This window comes from Rhea pennata, chromosome 5, assembly GCF_028389875.1.
Source record: "Rhea pennata isolate bPtePen1 chromosome 5, bPtePen1.pri, whole genome shotgun sequence".
Lineage (NCBI taxonomy): Eukaryota > Metazoa > Chordata > Aves > Rheiformes > Rheidae > Rhea > Rhea pennata.
This window is the reverse complement of record NC_084667.1, coordinates 38,522,712-38,543,276: the sequence shown is the minus strand read 5'-3', so window position 1 is coordinate 38,543,276 and position 20,565 is coordinate 38,522,712. Positions and strand designations below refer to the sequence as shown.

The following is a 20,565-nucleotide window of genomic DNA, read 5'->3' as shown; positions in this document are numbered from 1 at the left end:
AATGTTTTGCAAAATGTCCTTCTCATTAAGAACATCAATTTGGATGAACTGAACATTTTGACACATCTCATGTCAAGGTTCACAGATCTTTGTGTCTAAGTATTACTGGAAACTAGTAAACCTGCTCAACTGGGGCCTGACAGGAGTTGACTGCTCAGCCTAAAATGATTAAGCTTCTTTGTGGATCTAGGCTTGGTTTCTCGATCTCATTCACAGTAATTATGTCCTAGAAAGTGGTTTATAAATAAAACAGGAAGAAAAGATTGCATAAAAAAGAACTGATATTGTCACTGAATTGCCTTCATGCAGCATTGCTGGAGAACACACAGTGGTCCATGGTCTAGCTGACTATCATATGATAACTTCTGCTATGTATTAAGTTGCCTGTAATATACATACTCTAAGTTCTAGTGTGTGAGGGAATATGAACAAAATGGACCATATGATTTTCAAAGAAATAATAAAAAAAATAGCATTAAGTCTTCAGCAGAAGTTAAAATTCTTCAAGTAGAAATTTTTATTTCAGTGGACTCTGAGATATGTGCAAATTTTTACAGTGGCTTTTGTTTGTACATTTTAATGAGATATTGAAGTATTCCAGAGATGCAAACAAGCAGTAAACCTTTCTTGAAAAAGCTGAGTGCTATTGCTTTAACCCTTATCTGCTTATTTCCTCACAGTGAAAAAAAGCCCAACGTTTCTAGATGTGAACACAGGACCCTTCATCAGGACCAACAGCTTTGCAGATGAGCTTGACCTGGAGGGTGAGACACTGTTGACCCCAATAACTCACATCTCGCAGTAAGTCAAGGCTATTGAATAGTGCGTTAGTTGACTTAGACAAGAGAAGCCAATTCAGGTGGGAGGAGCTGAAATATGGAGCTGATAGAGCTATCTCAGATATTTGTGTCAAAAGTTTTTACCTTGAAGTTGGTGTATGCTGTTCTGAGTGCCAGTAAATCTTGAGGTTGACCTAACGAAAAGTTCACTTGGCTGTGACACAGGGCTTTAGTTTTTAGCTAATATCTGTGGGCAGCTGGTGGTTGATAGCCTCAAGATTTTCACATGGAGACAATGTGTGGGAGTACTTGCCTACTGAGAATTATATTACTCCTCCATCTTTTTCCAATGATGTAAAGTGCATCAAGTGCATTTTTTGAAATACTTCTTCCGTAAAATACTGGTTTATCAATTTCAGCAGCACCTTCCCTAACAAACAAGTGATGATCTGCATTGGAAGAAAAGCTCTGTTTTTATCTTTATTACTGCTTTGTGGTACCTAAAAGTGGCCTGAAATAGGCTTACGTATTTGTTGGTTTTGCTTCCTTCCTAAAAGGAGTTTTTCCACAGAACTTCTATGCTAAACTATTATGTGCAGACTTTCAGATTATTCTCAAGGAGTCTTTGAACAATGAAGATTTAATTGGTCTATGATTTCACTAGGAAAAAGGGTTTGAGAATTGCAAAAAGATTTTTATTTAAATGTCTTAAAAGTTTTCTGTCATTGTTTAATTAAATCTCCTGACATACTTTTTATTTGCTATAGTGAATGTGTCACATTCTGTGAAAGACTGAGTTCGTTTGCCCCTCTAGTAGAGAAATGAGAGAGTTTCTTCTTCTGCTATTCCTAGAAATCTGGGGATTGCGGCAGTGAAACCACAGATGAGAATTCTTGGCATACTTATATTTCTGAGGTACAAAACAAGCAGAAATACCTACTGCTAATTTTCAGTCCTCCTTTCTATACAATATAAACAGCAGAGAGAAGCATACATACTTTTGTATAGCCTCTTTAGAAGTGCATTTTTTTTAAAAAGGAGCTTATTGGGGGACTCCCCCACCCCTTTCAGCTGCATTTTCAGCTGAACCATGTAAATGTACATATATTTGTAGGCAGAGAATTTGTGAGACTTTTATACTGGAAGATTTCTTAGTGATACAAGCAGGAGGAGGAAGTCATAAATTTCCTCAAGCCGTAAACAGGAATAAGTGAGTAGCAGAACCAGATCTAGAAGCTTCCTTTGCATAGGTTTTTTAAACTTTAATTTGTCACAATGTGGTAGGCTTTCTTTAAGAGCTATAATCATTGGTGCTAGGAGCTTTCATTATCCTTTCTGGATTTGACTCAGTTATTTCAGGTTGTCAATTCTTTTTGCTACATTTCAGATGAAAGATACTCCACTACTAAGTCTCTAATTTGTGTTACATTTTTTTTCTCTCTGAGTGCCTGTGGAGACCTTAGTATAAAAGTAATATGCATCAGCTGAAAACTGATTACTTACTGAATTAGCACCCCAGTCTTCTAATAAGATACATATTTCTCTTTTACTTCCTTAATTTTTGGCCATAACATTTGTTGTAATTGCTAGATTGCTCTGGATCACGAATGATGGGGTGATGCAAAGCATATTCTCCTATATGACTTGATTGAGTCTCTGATAGAGAGTAAGAAAGTGCAGGTTATGTACTTTTTTAAAGATTCATGACTGGATCAAATGCGAAACTGGATAAAATGTTATTTGAAATGTGTCCTTCTTCTGAAGCATGGGTGACAGGAAGTCATAGAGCTGAGGACTGTTCATTGGAAGCGCATTTACTTTGTATGCAGTTCATAAAAGGCCTGAAACGATGCCAGATAGAGACCTGTAGATATAAGCTCTTGGCAAAGCGTTAAGGAAAATCCTGTGTTTCGTAGTGTCGGTTGGTGTATTGGTATGTTCAACTAATAGATCTTAACGAAAATTTTGAAATGAAAAAGATTTTAATGTTTGTTTTACCGTTGGGTTGTGCTGCCTGCTTACATCAGAGGTGGCTGAAAAGCAGGCGTGCTGCCTTGCAGCAGGTACTGTGCTGGGGAATGCCAAAGGCCAGTCGATTTCTGTGAATTATTTAGACATATGCTGCTTCTTCTGTCTTCATTTTAAAGACTCTAGGAAACAAATAACTTGTTACGCATTTGAGTAGGACTGACTGTTAGGCATGTGGGAGTAGAATTAAGCCTCAAATTTAGGACTGAGCAATGGATATGTTTCTGTGTGCATGTCCACCGCTAATTAATAATTTTCTGTGTGATGGAAGTGGTTAGTCATTTCAGATTCTTGTCTGTGCTTTTAATTGTTTGGCTTGAAAGCTATATCTTGCCTGAAAAAAATCCTAGATGATTTTGTTCTGATGTCCCCAACTGTGAAGCATTTTATTTCCTTGAAGTCCGTCATAGGTACAATATGATCGTTCTAGACTTTTTGATAAGGAAATAAGCTGCCATTATGCAAGTATTCCCAAGTATTCAAAACAAAACAGCGCCAGCTATGAAAAGAAGTTAGATTGGGAAAAATCGATTTAAGTGCAAACAGCTATAGTTTCAGGTCTGAAAAGCAATCTATAGCCTATCAGAGAAACAGAAGCAGGAAGGTAGTTTTGGAAGTAGAATTACAATGTAAAACTCTTGATCTAAGGATGCTTGGATTTGGAATTAGTGAGACTATTTCCTGGTCAAGTATATATTTATTGCAACATATGAATTAGTTTATCCAGAAACAACAGAAAGGTGATCCCAGACACTGATTTTTTTTTTTTTTTTTAAGTAATAAATACGTAAGTATTACACAGTTAATTGGAGACATACAACTGGAAAATAGCTGGAAAGTGCCTTTTAGTTGACAGTGTGAAAAATATTTCGTTCTGACAGGTAATATAAATCTCCTGGCAAAAGTGTGGGGTACCTACTGTATTACCAACAGGCAGGCACTTGACATCATTCCTCTCTATTAAAAAAAAAAAAAAAAAAAAAAAAAAAAAAAAAAAAAAAAGGAAAAAAGAATAAAGCTATACTTTTTTCCTCATTTGCTTTGGATGATGGAAAGAAAATGTTATCTTTCAACTCTCACAATAAAGGGCTTTATGCTTCTAGGCCTAAAGTCTTTTTAAAATTCCATTTCAGTGCGCTACTTGCTTACACAAAAATTATTCTCTTGGCTTTTTTTAATGTAAGTGCATATTTCCTATGGAGTTTAATAGAATTGTTCTTGTCTGTGATAGTAATGCAGGATTGTTTGCAGGACGTAGGCCTGGATGTATTTTAAACTTTGTTTGGAAATGGATAATGTAATTAATATAGATCATTTCTATGGTATTATGCCATGTGGAAAGATTACTGTACCAGTTAATCATTTCTCACTACTAAACTACTAATCTGAGGAAGCAAAAATATAGAAGCAATTTGAGACCTGATGTTCAAACAAGAAAGTAGTTCACATACCGCAGAAAAGAGCTGCAAGCAGATCCGTGCAAGGATAGCAGTGCGTGGAAGAGTGGCTGTACCTATCCTGCACAAGAGGTCTCGCAAGCAGAGCATGCAGATTCAGGCAGAGCAATCTGTGTAATTAGCTGTCAGAGCTCACCTATAAAATGAACTGTAACAGTCCTCTGAAGAATGCAGTAAGCAGCGTATTGTGCGAGATAAGACTTGATTCTTGAATGGTTTGTTTAAGTATCCTTGTGGTCTGCTCTGTTGTAAAAGTGAAATATAAAATGAGTCTGTAGCAATAGCACATCTCCTCTTTGGATTTTTCACTGTTTTCTTTCTGTCTAATCAGCATGTTACCTTATTGTCTTCTGTTCTCTGTTTCAATTCATTAGGTCTTTTGTTCTATTTGCATTTTAATGCACCAGAAAGTCGATGCTACTTACAACAGTTGAGCCTTTGTTACCAAGACGTTCTGTCTATGTCTGTGTTCACACAATTGTTTAATTTCAGAACCTTTCTAAACTTTACGTTTAGCATTAGTTGAAGTAGTGAAAAGAAATGAACAAAACTTCTAAGCATACAACTAGGGGAGCAGGGGAAGAAAGGAGAAAAAAATAGGCTGAGCTGAGCTGAAAAAGGAAGCGGAGAAAATGATGAAGAACTGTTAACCCAATATATGTTTATATAAGTACTTATATTTCTTTAAAGAAGTTTAGAGAGAGATTTGGATACTCTCTGAAACTTTCAGAAACTCCAGTGAATCAATAATAAGCACATATTTGTTATTCATTTCTATAGTTTCCCATTTTCAGTGTTCAAAAGCTCGTTAGACAGTGGTTTGTGTAGTCTGTTCAAGTGTATAAATGGTTGGTATTTTTTCAGCTTCTTAAGAGTAATTCTGGGGAGGGGAAAACCATCTCTTAATATAGTGTAAATTTAATGCAGAAATTTAAAACAAAATCAAAGATAGGCTTTGAACCCTGTATTTAGATTCTTTATGTAAGTAGCTTGATTATCACAACATTCAGAGGAACTGGTGAGATCCCTGAAGTAGCTCATACGTAATTCTAGCCCCTTGAGAATCCTAGCAAATGAGCAATCACTAAGATGCTGTTAACCAATCTACTTGCTAGCTATGCGACTTTTTTGCACTATTCTAGATCTTTAGATTGTGAGTATGTTGTAACTCTGAATGCAACTATCTCCAAAATGATATTTGAAAGCATTACTGTGGTGCCTGCTAGCTTCAGAGGATGTATTTGTTGCTTAAAGCAGTTACTAATGTTGCAGATTTGACTTCTTGTTGTCTATATGGTGAAAGTAACTATAATTCTTGATGTTTTAATGACTCTTCTCCACATTTCATTTATCTCTTTATTAGGGTGATGAAAATACATTTCCTGAGTTCATTTTTGATTTTCGTCAATATACATACATGATCATTTTTCAAAATGGAGGCTTCCTTATGTTGGCATACTGCTGCGATCTTAGATTTAATGCAGTAGGCATATACTAAAACACAACTACTTTTGTTAAGTGTATTTCCGTGCTCACAAAATTCTGAGTCAGAACATCAACTTTGTCTTCCTACTATCTCTGTCAGCAGCTCAGGTATGGTAGAGAGCCTTTTGGGTGTTGTATTATGAGTAAATAGCAGATTGTAATGGCGGAGGCATTTAAAAAAAAATTTTTTTTAAGCAGTGCAATAGATGGAATGATAAGGTAAACAAATTCAGTGCTTTTAAATCATTTTCAGATTGAGAAGAAATGACAACAGGTGGATTTTTCTGAATAACTCAAATTAATGCTTTTGGACACTTCAAAATATAATTCAGATAATCAGTGTGCTGAGAAAAACCTGTGTGCAGTGTCCATGGTGCTGTAGTTACCACTGGCTTTAATTTGAAAGAATGTTTTCTTTCTTGTTTCAATAAGATTTTTATTAATGTGTTATTTTTAATGAACAGTATATAATTGGTTGGTATGAGATGTAACCATGTAGTCCAGAACAAACAGTGCTGTATGCATTTTATAACTGTCTTTTTTCTGTAGGTTTATCAGTGAGTGGAATCCCTATTTGCTTTGATTTAGTACCTCATTTTGTAAGATTCCTGCTTTTATCTTCCTCTTCTATGCCAAAACAACCCTGTGAAGTCTGAGCAAATATATATATATGTTAACTCTCAAGCGGTCAAATCTGATGGCTGACTTCTACTGTCACAAGAATTCTGTTTGAAAAGCTGCTAAGGATATTTAAACTGTGATCTGCATGGAGCCTATTTTATTGTTAATAGGGGGGCATATTAGGAGATAGCAGTGATAGAAATTGTGTGTAAAAACATGCTTGAGTTAAGACTAAAACTTCATGTTCAAACATTGCTGGTCTCTGTTTTTTGTGTTATTCCCTTCATTTATTTACTTGCAAAAGTAAGTTTTTCAGTGCTTGTAATATGATAGGCAGCCTTTCTTTTTTGTTGGTCACATTTTAGCATGTTATCAAATTCCCTTAGAAATATTATTTCTAATCTCTGATGATTTAATTGTTTGCTAGAAAGGGGAAAGAATGTTTCCCTGAGTTACTCCCTTTGGCATGGAAAAGCATCATATCCTGTGCTTTGGTTATAAACTGACCATCAACGTAGCAGCTAAGTAGAACTCTAGGCATACTAGAAATCTGATTTTTCTCATCTGTTCCAACTTCTTGGAGCCATTTGAGGATGTGAAGTATCTCTAAAGCTGGCTTTAACAAGAGAAAGTTCCTCTCCTGTAAGGAAATCACAAATAGTGGTGAATGAGACACTGTAAGGGTTTCAGTGTCGTCATCTCATTCAGGTTTATCATTGCGGGTTATATTGCAGAGGAAAACAGTTGTGGCTATCCACTTCTAAACATGGCTAATCCCTTCATTAAACAATGCTCAACACAGTGTGAGCGTTGAGAAGAACTTGAAGCTTCTCTAAGTCCACTTAACAAATCACTAGCTTGCTAGGTAGGCCAGGCTTCTGCAGCCAAGAGCTAGGTGACTCTAGCAGAATAGGATGTAAGCAAACTTCTGTCTCTGAAATTTTGAAAGGCGAACAAGTGTTTTGGACCAAGCTGTGTTCTTTGGTATTTTATAAGCATTTTATTTCTAGCTTATGAATATTGATTGATGCCAACTGGAAGCACTACCAAAATTACCATGGCATTCCCATTGTAGTAATGAGCTAACAGTAGCAATGTTTTACTTTTTTTTTCTTTTTTTTTCTTTCTTTTTTGGGGGAGGGGGGAGGGGAGAGATGCTGTGGCCTTGATTCAACGTTAACCTAAAAATTTCTTGTTTGGCACCTGAAACTGTGTTGTTGCTACTGCCATGCTGAAATAAGGGTGTTACCTTTTTTCCAAGTGCTATTGCATCAGTCTGTTTCTAGTTCATCTCTCTAGGCCTGGAGAAAGGTCTCTGTTTGGGGGACCATTGTTTTCCTGTGGGGCTGTTGTTCTGGGTTTGAACAAAGTTTCTGTGATCTGTAATAATCATAATACTCTTAGCATCTGATGTCCATTACAGAGTTGTCTGAAGTTTACTGATTGTGTCTTCCATGGTACGGGCAGTGATTTATATCCTTATTTTTACAAATAGATTACCTGAGATACACAAAAGATCAGACATGTGCAGATCTTCATAGTGTTTTATTTTGCCATCAGCACTGTAGTAATTGAGCTGCTTCCGGTAGTGCAGTAACAAATGTGTCTAACGTGTGTCCCATGTGGTTGCTTGTTTCTTTTATCTTCTCCCTTGGGGAGAAGCTCTGTGTACTGTGGTAGGTGGTTGCTTTTTTCGCAGCGTAGAGTGTGCAGTTTACACCAGTAGACCTGGAGACCGGAAGGGATAATTAGATCATCCCCTTTGATCTTGTAAAGGACAAGCTGTAGAGCTTGATCGAGTTTAACTGAGCATTGCTGTGCTATGTTTTAATATTAGCAAGAACACAGTGAAAAAATTGGCTTCCACAAACTTAGGAAGTCAATAGGTGAGAAATTCAGTAAGGAACCCGGGTCTGAGAATTCATCTCTCTCTTATTTATTTTACTTATTTCTGTATTTGTCAGAGGGGAAGCACTGGTAAATAGCGGTGCTGCTATTTACCAGAAGGTAGTAAAACACTGGACAAATATGTTCTATGTTAAAGGTTACAAGCTTTTATGAAATAATATTCTCACAATCTTTTTTCCCTTACCACAAATTGTCACTGAGGAATTCTTGTACAGCGTAAGATAACTATTTGGCTGTTTTATGTTTCTGACATAGTATAAAAGTAATGTGTTGACTTTTCCTGGTGTACAAACTGTCTAGGCAGAAGCTAAGATAGCTTAGCTATTTCTTTTGTGTTGCAGATGAGCGTTGCATTCCTTGGTCTCCAAGTGCTGGTATACATCTTGATTGATGTTAAGTAATTAAACCAGACTCCAGCTGCTTAGCAATTCAGAAGTACAGAGCTCCTATGCTGTAAAAACAACAAGCAACTCCCCACTTACTAACTTCTATCATTATTTGCTTTGGGCGCTATGCAGAATAATAAGCACAAAAACTTGGGGGGAAGGGTGGGGGAGACAATAAAAATGTTCCACTTTATCTAGCATTTTACAAAGTTAAATTTATGATCATCTTGTGTTAGCTCCAGAATTAAAATTAAAAGCATAAATAAACATTTTTTTTCCTGTTACAGGGATAGCTTTACTCTTCTTATAGATATCAGAAGTACAGCAAAAAATATTAAAAACATGAGTAGTTTATAACATATCTACTTCGGGAGGGGGGAGGGAAGGGTCCAGAAACCCAGCACTTTTGGTGTTAAAACAATGATTCCCAATAAACTGAACACAAATTTTGCTTAATGGTTTATTAATTATATAATAATTATTTTCCAATATTATGGTAATAAAATGAAGTTTTAAAATATAATGAACTTTTAAATAGCAGATAAATCAGCATTTACAGTGATGTGCCGCATGCGCTGCATACACTCTGCTAAAACAGTGCAACAAATGCATCTAGATTTGGCATTGTGGCTCTCCTGCAAGAATCTCTGATAGCAGCACAAGGTTGTAGGAATGCTTGTCAAGTTCAGTATACGCCAGCTGGGACGTAGCTGATCAGTGAGACTTTATTCAATATGTAGAGACAAACTAATATGTGAACGTTCCTGTCAAAGTTCTAATTTCTCAAATATGTTTGGATAACAAGGTGCATGACATGAACAGGAAATTACAATTTTGCTCTTTGCATTGATCAAAAATATTAACATTTTGAAATATTATTTTTCATTAGTGAAATGCTGGCTATGGATAAGTGTGTAGATGGAGATATCTCTGTGGGTATGTTTTGAGCAGACATAGGTCGAAACCAACACACCATAGCAAGCGAACAGTTTGTCTAATATGTTAATGACCTAACAGTCTAATTCCAGGCTCAGTGGTCAAGCCCAGGCATATGGAACAGTATGATATTAAAAACCAATGGTATGCATGACCCAAGGGATCTTTACATTTTAATACTTGGATAATGTTTCATTTCTAATAATGTCTTGTGAGAGCATCTTTTGTAGTGAGGTGCATTACTTTGGAAAAATGGAAATCACCAGCTGGTTTAAATATTGCTAAGTAGTGTAACAAGATAGCAAGGCTAAAAGAAAATACCTTACTGCAGCAGTGTTAATGCACAAGGAAACAATTTGAAAAAGTGTAAATGGGGTAGTTTACGTATTGTAATACTGTAATTGTTTAGCAAATTGCATGCTGTAGACTTTCTAGGTAAAGCTGATCTGAAAATTGCTGAAACACATTACACATTTTGATTTTTCCTACAACCTTTATTCCACAGTGCTTTACAAAGACGTTTACTGCAGTTGCAGAATTAATTTTATTCTCCTCAAATATATTTCCTGAGGTATATACAAGGGCATGAAATAGGAATAGGAGTTGAATACAATTTGACTAGGAAAAAATCCTTCCCTTAAAGATCATCTCCTGAATAAATGCAAAAATCACATAACTGCCTGCTGTGATGATACAGTAAAGAGCCAAACATTGCTAAGTAAATGTGGGATAGTTTTCATAGATTCTGAAATGGTGTTTCAACTTGGCTTTGCATGGCAGCTCCATAACTTGTTTCCTCGCTTGCACTGAACTGACTTCTTATCCAAATAGCGTCTAAAGATCATCTAGTTTGTCTTTTTTTGAGAGACACATTTAAGACATTAAGATGGTATACCTGATCATGGGGGGGGGGGGGGGGAGGAGGAGGAGGAGGGGCAAGTAAGTGCTGCTCCCAGTATGATGAGGACCCAACTCTGAACTAATTTAACCATTTCCTCCTCCTGTACTTCTCTAAAAATCCTTTGAGAACACCAAAGCTTCTTAAAGGATTTCTTCTGCAACTGTTTCTGGTCCCTAATGATGGTATTTTTTCTCCAAGTTAAAAACAAGATAAGTACACTATAACACTCTACCCTGCAAGATAGAACTGATCTAGCAAAGCTTTGTAGGAAAGTGCTTGCTAGCTGAGAAGGAAGTTTTTGTTTGAAATGCTTGCCAAATCCAGGAGAGGCCTAAGGCAAGCCTCTGTGATCTTGGACACTAGAGGCTTGAAGTGCAGGGTGCCTGGCCTTTGGCACTGTGCCTGCAAATTAGAGGCCATGGGTGATCACATAGCAGTTGATTTGAAATGCACTTTCTTCTTGTGAATACAAAGAATGAAAATAATTGCAATTTCACAAAGTGTCTCAAGGGCTTCCAGTTTACACAAGATTGAAACATGCTTGATTTTAGCCTGATCTGAACCAAAATCACCTTCAGGCTTTTTTTCTGGGAGGAGTTCATTACTTTTCCCATGTTACTATCTTGTAATCTACTGATTGCAGGCCTTCAGCTGAGAACACATCTTTTTATTTATTCGATTTGTTATCCCTATATTTAGAACTGTATATTTTTTTTGTTTTGATCACCACAAGAAGTTAGAGTGGGAAGAACTAAGTTTTTTCTTTGCATTGTTGACAAAATACTGTAAATACCTTACAGTAATTGTCAGCATGTTAGCAAACTAAAATTTGCTGACCTGACCTTTTGCTTATGGTTGTGTTTTAGCTTATGTTTTTCTTAGGTTCTTGCATTATACTCATTTCTGTGGTTGCTGAGCACCTTTCAGGATAAAAATAAAGCTAGTTATTATGTCAACGTCCTCCTCTACTTCTCTCTTTCACAAAGGAACCTGATGCATTTGCCTCTGCATGTTTGGGTTTTTTTCTTTCTTTCTCTCCAGATATGAAAGTCTTGGCTATCATGTGAAAAGGAAAGTAGACCAGAAAGGGATAACCTTTATCAGTCTTCCTTCATGTACTTCTGGTCTGGGGCCTGCCCTCCAACAGAGCCCCCAACTACTGCGCAACCAGATATCACTGATGCAGAAATGTCACTGTTCCTTAAGAGGGGACCTCCTGGGAGTGATTGCAGTCCAGGGCATTAGTCTTTTAGGAATTTTGAGCCCACATGAATTAGAGCCTTGAAAATAAAGGCAGAAACATTAAATATCATGCGATGTCCTGCAGAGACACAATGAAGTGAAGTGAGTCTTATGCCCAGTAGCATAAGACACCTAATGTTTGTCATACTGCATTTTGTAGATGAAGGGGGTTTTTGAGGGATGGCACTTTCAGGCAAGCTGGATTCATAGGAGAGGATATGTGTGAATGGAAAATAGTAGAGCATGTGGGAAGTGTTTTGAGCTGCCTACAGAAGTTTAGTTTATGAAAACACATATGAAGGTAGGTGAACTAAGCTTCATCTGGTAAAATCTTGCATTTGGAAATTACTTTTGTTCATCTACATCTGACCATAAGTTCACCACTTTGACCAAACCTTTATGATATGAATTGTGAAGCTTATTTGACTTACCTACATTAAATTTGTTCTTTCTGTAATACAGCTAGTACTCTGAGAAGCAGTTGAACCCTTGTAGCATTTTCTAAATGAAACCAATTTAGACACTTTAGACACCAATTTAGAATTTTCAAATAGGTCTTAGATACCAAAGTCATACCAGTGCTTCTGGTAGGGTCAGACCCCATAGGTATGGTGTCTGATTTTGGGGAAAAAAAAAAAAAAAAACAAAGTGAAAAAAACAAGAACAAACGACTTATTTTTTTTTAAGTGGGTACTATTTTATTATAGAAATAATTCTAGTATTTAAAAATGATTACCTCACTTATATTTAATGGGAAAAACTCTAAATATCACAACAGTTGTTAATGCTGTGTAAATAAAAATATTAGTTGGGCTCCTGGCAAGGAGTTTATATTCATATTTGCTATAAAGACTTTTTCATGCATATGAACCCATTCTTACTGACTTCTGAGCCTTATCTTGCTTGTTTAGAAAACATACTGCAGTAGAAGGTGGGATTCAGCAGTGTAACTCTTTTCAAGCCAGTCAGTTCTGTAGAATGGCTTTTAGGCAGTGGTGAATGGTTTGAAAATCCTAACAATCCATTGTTTTTAAGGTTGATTTTTAACAGAAAATGGAAACTTGTTTTGAGCTGTCTAACAAAGTTGTGTGAAAGACCTTTTTTAATATGCACATTTATCTCCAGATGTTGTGTTTGGAAAAAAAAAATGAATCAAGCTTTGTATGAAGCATGAGTTACTCACTCAGATCTATAAACCAAGGGTCAAATTCCCTCCATTGCTCCATGTAAGGGTTCAGGAGCTTATTATTTGAAACATAGAGAGCTTGCAGAGGTAAAATGCATCCTTTTCTTCTATTCCACCTGAAGTCTAGGATGCTAAACTGCCCCACATATATAGTTTTCACTGTAGTAGTTTCCAGAGACTCCAGGCTGGATTTAGAGTCCTGCTGTGCTTGGCAATAAGCATACAAATAACAAAAATATGAGTCCTGCGCTGAGAGCTTATGCTGTACCTGCTCTTCCTATAAAAGGGCTGAAATAGAAATATCTGTTAGAAAGCATAATTGCAATTTCACACAATATTGGGAAAAATTTGGCAAACTAGGATTCATAGACTGTATCAGGGCCTATTGTTCTCATGTACTGATCTAATTTTAGAAAAGCACCATACTGTTTCTGTGACTTTGGGGGGAATTTCTGGTAAGAAGCATAAACATTAATTTCTTCTCTTCTCTCTCCACTCTGTACTCTAACTCTTTTTCAAATTGTGCAACGTTTAACGGTTCTTGTTATTACCTATTCCATAGAATAAGTAATGGTGGGGAGGCAGGAAGTCAGGTATATAATTAAGTAAATGTTATAAAATTTGATCTATGTTCTAGCTGCAATAAATACATTAAAAAGTTAAAATTCCATTCATTATTCCACCTAGTACTTCTAAGTATTTTGGCTTTGTGAACAATTTCTTTATGTAGAACAAAAGGTGGAGATCTGCATACATGCTTTTCCCCAGAATATTTGCATTGTAGCTAATAGTATAAAGGTATGGAAATCATGCCGAGGACCATGTGAAACCTGTTTGTTTGAGTCCTAAAATGGCTGCAGGGGTAATAAATAAATGGAAGTACGCAACCACAGTATATTTGTCCTGTAGTGAGTTTAGTAATTGTTCTCCATGTTTTTGAGGAAAAAAAATATTTTAGAAATCTAAACTAGTCCTGTGTATCAAAAATTTTTAATGGGTGTTTAAAAAAAGGCTATTTGTAGTTTCCTTTTTTTAGGCCACCCACATAGGGGCACCTGCCAGGTCTTCAGGGGTACTTCCTTTACTCTGCAGGACTCTGGGGTTTTTTGTGAGTATATGTGTTGTCTCATCCATTCATCATTATTACAACTTAATGCAGGTCTCAGGTTTGCTGAATTATGTTAAATCACTTCCACATTGAAACACATGAATAATTTTAAATTACCGTATGTTACAAACAGCAGGATTGGATTTTTAGAGCTCTTAAATGTTTCTGTCTTTTTGTTCAAAAGATTTGGGTGCTTTACTCTAAATTTCAAATTTGCAAATAGTGCATACTGTAGTCCTTGCAGCATTACTAAGAATTAGAACCTTTAAGATGTACCACATTTATCAATTCCCTTTTTCTAAGAAAGGTATAGTTTAAAGATACGAACTTCTCAAATGCAGTTCAGCATAAATCATATCTAATGGAGTTATGGTCATTATGGCTTGCAGATCCTCTTAAAGGAGTGTGAATTATTAGAAATATTTGCATGGCAGGAGCCTGTCACTTGCTAATGACTTTCTCATGCGTACAAGGTGTCACTGTATTAGAAGAAAGTGCAAGGGAAAAAAGGAAGAAGGAAGAGGAAAGGATAGAAACAAGGTAACAGTCTAAACTTTAAGAAGATTCACATCTCAATTGCAGAGTTAGAATAGAGAATAGAATAGAGAGCATAAAGTAGACAGAAAAAATGAGATTGATAGGTAAATGGAGTTACACATGACGTGTGTGTGCTGGTATTGATACATTTAGCGCAGAGAATGAGGAAGGGAAAGATCTCTTGGATGGTTGGAAAGTAAAATGAGTCTGAGAGCTGTACCTTAGCTACTGGCTTAGCCTCGTCCCGTCTGCATTCCCTCTGGTCAGCTCATTGGAAGATGGAACATTTCAAGCACCTGAATGAGCAGCTTTTGGAAGGATTGGAGAGGAAGAGGTAAGTCTTACAAATGCTGTGGTGAAACAGATGGATTGTGGGAGTAAGAAAGAGCAAGAAACAGTAACTGAAGGATGTAAGCTTCATTGAACAGGAAAGATAGTGGTTATCAACAGAACAAGGAAACAAGCAGCAAATATGAGAGAGAAATTAGCTGATATTCGTGGTGCTGCTGGGCACATTTATCCTTGGTATGCCATGCCTTTTATTCTATTGACTGTGGTGTATTTGAGTGACTTAGATTGTTAAAGCTGACATGATGGCTTCATATTCTTCAGAGATTATTTTGGTGATGCTGCATCATGAGGTACCTAAGGAGGCATCTAGGCGCTCCTCTAGGAATTGTGCGGATCTGGAGGTCTGTTCAGAAGAAGCATGTTCCAGGAAATAAACTTAGTCATTTTTTGATCCTGCCTTTCCGCCCAAAAGCTTTACAGTTTCATGATAGGGAAATGTGAGATTTGATGTGAACAAGACTGATCTTTTAGAATATGTTTTTTCCCTGTCAATTCAACTCAGTTTTTATCTGCTTAGTTTTAATTCCTCACTTTTCCCTTCACTACTACTGAAAAGAGTTTGGCCTATATCCATGACACCCTCCCTTCAGATACTTATACACACTGATAAGATCCCCCCTCAGTCTTCTCTTCCCCAGGCTAAACAGCCCCAGCTCTCGCAGCTGTTCCTCGTAGGGCAGGTGCTCCCGCCCTCTGAGCATCTTTGTAGCCCTATGCTGGACTCTCCCCAGTAGCTCCATGTCTGTCTTGTACTGGGGAGCCCAGAACTGGACGCAGTACTCGAGATGAGGCCTCCCCAGGGCTGAGGAGAGGGGCAGGATCACCTCCCTCGACCTGCTGGCAACACTCTTCCTAATGCAGCCCAGGAGACCATTGGCCTTCTTGGCCACAAGGGCACATTGCTGGCTCATGGTCAGCGTGTCATCCACCAGCACTCCCAGGTCCTTCTCTGCAGAGCTGCTCTCCAGAAGGTCAGCCCCCAGCTTGTACTGGTGCATGGAGTTATTTCTCCCTAGGTGCAGGACTCTGCACTTGCCCTTGTTGAACCTCACGAGGTTTCTCTCTGCCCAACTCTCCAGCCTGTCCAGGTCTCTCTGAATGGCAGCACAGCCCTCTGGTGTATCAGCCACTCCTCCCAGCTTGGTATCATCAGCAAACTTGCTGAGGAGGCACTCTGTCCCCTCGTCCAGGTCATTGATGAATAAGTTGAACAGGATGGGACCCAGTACTGAGCCCTGGGGAACTCCACTAGTCATGGGCCTCCAGCTAGACTCCACGCCACTGATGACGACCCTCTGAGCTCTGCCTTTCAGCCAGTTCTCAATCCACCTCACTGTCCACTCATCTAACCCACACTTCCTGAGCTTCTCTAGGAGGATGTTATGGGAGACAGTGTCAAAAGCCTTGTGTACCTTGTCAAGGCACACAACGTCCATTGCTTTCCCCTCATATACCCAGCCAGTCACTCCATCCTAGAAGGCTATCAGATTGGTTAAGCAGGATTTCCCCTTGGTGAATTCATGCTGGCTACTCCTGATTACCTTCTTTTCCTCCATATGCTTGGAGAAGACATCCAGAATGAGCTGTTCCATCACCTTTCCAGGGATGGAGGTGAAGCTGACGGGCCTATAGTTGCCTGGGTCCTCCTCCTCGCCCTTTTTGAAGACTGGAGTGACATTGGCTTTCTTCCAGTCTTCAGGCACCTCTCCAGTTCTCCATGACCTTTCAAAGATGATGGAGAGCGGCCTGGCAACAACGTCCGCCAGCTCCCTCAGTACCTGTGGGTGCCATGGATTTGTGGATGTCAAGTATGCCCAGAAGGTCTCTAATCCTATCCTCCTCAATCAAAGGAAAGTCTTCCTTTCTCCAGACTTTTTCTCTCATCTCCAGGCTGCAGAATTCTTGAGGGCTGACCTTAGCAGTGAAGACTGAAGCGCAGAAGGCATTCAGTAACTCTGCCTTCTTCTCTGTACCCTTCGTCACCAGGGCCCCCGCCCCATTCCCCAGAGGAAGACTGGGGCCCACATTTTCCCCAGTCTTCCTCTTGCTACTGATATATTTGAAGAATCCCTTCTTGCTGTCCTCGACATCCCTTGCCAGATTTAATTCCAACTTGGCCTTAGCCTTCCTCGTACTCTGACTGCATTCCTATAATCTTCCCAAGTAGCCTGTCCCCTCTTCCACGTTCTGTGTACTTTCTTCTTCTGCTGGAGTTCTGCCAGGAGCTCCTTGCTCATCCATGCAGGTCTCCTGCCTCCTTTGCTGGACTTCTTTCTCCTTGGGATGCACCGCTCTTGAGTTTGGGGGAAGTGATGCTTGAATACTAGCCAGTTCTCCTGGACCCCTCTTCCTTCTAGGGCCTTAATCCTTCAGATTCCTCCAAGAAGGTCTCTGAAGAGATCAAATTTTGCTCTCCTGAAGTCCAGGTTTGCAATCCTGCTTATTACCTTGCATCCTCTACCATCTCATGGTCACTGCAGTCAAGGCTGCCCCCACCCTTCACATCTCTAACCAGTTCTTCTTTGTTGGTTGGGACAAGGTCCAACAGGACACCCTTCCTTGTTGGCTTCTCCACTACCTGTGTCGAGAAGTAATCATCAATGCACTGCTTGAGCCTCCCGGACTGTCTGTCGCTCCTAATGATGGTGTGTGCCAGTAGAACAGAATTGTGGCTGATTTATTTGAAGAAGGGAGGGGAGTCCCTGAAGGCTTTCCAAACTCAGAGATTCCCAAGGAGAAACTGAAGGGGCGGGGGGGGACCAGCAAGCTGGAGTCAGTACTGAAGGCTAAGGAGTAAGCATACTTAATACTCTGAATAACAAATCACGTAACTTTGCTTTCATATGCTAGCTTTATTGAAGACTTATAGGTCGGTTAGATGGCCAAAAATGAAGCTTTTTTTTGTGTGTGTGTGTGTGTAATCTGCCTTTTTGAGGGGGGAAGGTTCTAGTCCAGATCTTCTAACTCACTTTTCTATGACAGATGTTCTTACTTGGCCAGAGTGCCTCTCCCTCTTTTATCTCCTTTACCCTAACCATAAAGTAAGGCACCTATTTCTTCCCCTGGTTCTTGGTGACAAACATCTAATCTAGCTCTGCCTGCTTGCCATCTGCCAGTATCATCCACAGACTCTCATTGACATTCACCCTCTTGGTGAAGAAAAAAAAATCTGCCCATGTTTCCTTGATAGCAGTTCTCTCCTGTCTGGCCAGAGTCCAAAGCCTTTTTTAGCACTTCTTGTGTGCCACATGGGTTACTGATGCCTGCAAAAATCCAACATACCTACTCTGGCCCCCTATGTCATAGGGATGAATCATAACATTTTGTAGCACATTTGAAATAATTTCTAAGTTTCTCAAAACATGCATAGTATATTAATATTTGTAAATTACATATGGGACCAAATTCTCTTTAGAAAATGTTACAACCCATATGAATTCCTCAGAACTTGCAACCAAATATTTAGCAAATGTGTTGCTTTGCTTGAGCAGATGATTTAATATGTAAGCATATAACATGTTGTATAACTTGAATATGCCTGTGTGTATATCTGGGCCTCTGTTGATGCTCTTTGCCAATTTTACCCTTGTAGTATAATCTATTCCATATGTTGACCCAGGCTTCTATGTTCAGACCTCTTAGTGAATTACTTTTTACATCTAACTTGCTGAAGCCTAACAAGCTTGCTATATACCTTTGTATGATCAATTTTATAACTGACCTGTAAGATACTAAATTAGGAGAAACACTTCAAAAGGGGTTGTATACTGAAAATGACCCTTGAGAGGGAAACAGTTATGTTTGTTTTTGTTGTCAGTGAATCTGTCTGATTTAAAATTGTACCATTTTGGAAGTGTGTGTTGATATTTTCTGAATTCCTTTCTAACATCTGTACCCTGTGTTTTGTTTTGTAAAATTTCCATGAACTCTAATACTCTAGTTTCATACTGAATTTTTTTAATCTTAAAAGAATAGAAATAAGGAGAGATATTGTAAGTCCTACAAGGAATCCCTCAGCTAAAGCGAATGGATCTAGTTTAACACAAGGGGGCAGTCATGTTATATATGAAAATATGCCTACCTTTAAGTTATTCATGGGTTAATAGTCAACTAGATGACAAAATTAATATAATAGGGTGGCATGAGTGCATTCTTCTTATATTTCAGCAGCATATACTGATGCTACAAATAGAATGGAATGGGAGCCAAAAATTTACAAAAAAAAGAGTATACTATCATGTATGTGATGACAAAATGAGCATTTTGTTTTTATATATCAGATATATTTCTGTTGCTGATAAGGTTATAGAGGAGGTACATGCCTTTGGTACTTTCCGTATTTGTCACTTCCAGGCATCTTACTGCAGTTTTGGCATCTCCTTGGGCTAGATGATGAGAGGAAATCTGAACATCTTTTAAAACTTTGAATACAAAAGTAGGCTATTTTTTTAAAGACTGTTGATTCTGTGAGAAGCTTGAGTGGGAGATCTCTCTGTATTTGTTTTGGATGGGAGATAGGCTAAGTGCTCTAGATGCCTCATTTTAAGATTTCTTCTCTCGTTTGCACCCCTGCTCATTACGTTCCTGGAAAGACCAACTGAATAATGCTTAGTGCTGTTAGTGAAGACTCAGTGCCATTATTGTGTTCAGTGCTTGCAAAGCATTAAAATGGCGACATTGATACCTCAGTTCTGGATGTGGTGATAGTGATTTACTGAATCATAGTGCTGTTCTGTTTGAAATACCTGATTACTCTCAACAAGAAAATGAATCTGTTTGATTTACATGGTGGGTGAGATTACAGGAGTAGAGAGATCCAACACTGTAATCTAAAAGGAAATTTATTTTAATCCTAATCTGTCATGGCCCATAAGGAACAAGTGTTGCAGCTTAATTTTAAAAGTTCCAAACTTAGGTCCACGTTGAGAATAGGTCTCTGGGTAGAATACAGAGAGGAAAAACAAGCAGCTTATAGCATGTTATCTAACTCTGAATTTGAACCTTGTTTCCTATTAAGAAGATCCCATATTTAAAAGCCAACAAACCTGATCATTAGTTGCTTTAGTGTTCTACTGAACGAGGGTATCCATAGCATTTGCTCGCTGTGCTTGTTTCAGAAATTTCACTGGTTTCCAGTATAAGTGACAGCAGCCTCCAGAGTGGTAGTGCTCTTTAAAGGCAGTTAGTATCTCAATGTGGCTAATGTGACTCATGCTCCAGGCCATTTTCATCATTCTGCTGTCACCAGGATTAGGCAGGTGATCTCCGTAGATTGTACCACCTTAACTCCAGCATGCCAGAGAACAAAGAAGTTCCCTGGGAGCCAGCATCTCTTTTCTTCCTTCTCCCATTTTTATGATGCTTGCTTAGCAGACTGCTGTAAAAGTGACACTGCCATCGTACTTCGGTTGTTTGTCTCTCAGGAGGCATGAGAAGTTGACTTAAGTTTCTGATTTGTAACTGGAAGTTTCCTTTGTTAGAATTAAAGTGTTGATAAAAGGAGAGAAAACCCTTGAAAGATAAGACAAGATGTTTTAAATAGTAGTGTAACCACTGAGCCTTCAACTAGACATAGACAAGGTGTAAGTGACTGAGGTGGGAAATTTCGAACTCTCAGGTTGTCATTGCCATCTAGCATGT

At 38.4% G+C, this 20,565-nt stretch overlaps 1 protein-coding gene across 2 annotated transcripts in view; it reads left to right on the top strand.

The window, feature by feature from the left end:
* Positions 1-20,565, top strand: part of KCNQ1 (potassium voltage-gated channel subfamily Q member 1) — a 373,582-nt gene that overhangs the window by 123,105 nt on the left and 229,912 nt on the right. For both annotated transcript variants that reach the window (XM_062576714.1, XM_062576713.1), the window contains exon 13: positions 681-801. In XM_062576714.1, the coding sequence (XP_062432698.1) occupies positions 681-801 (121 nt within the window). The remainder of the gene's footprint in view (positions 1-680; positions 802-20,565) is intronic.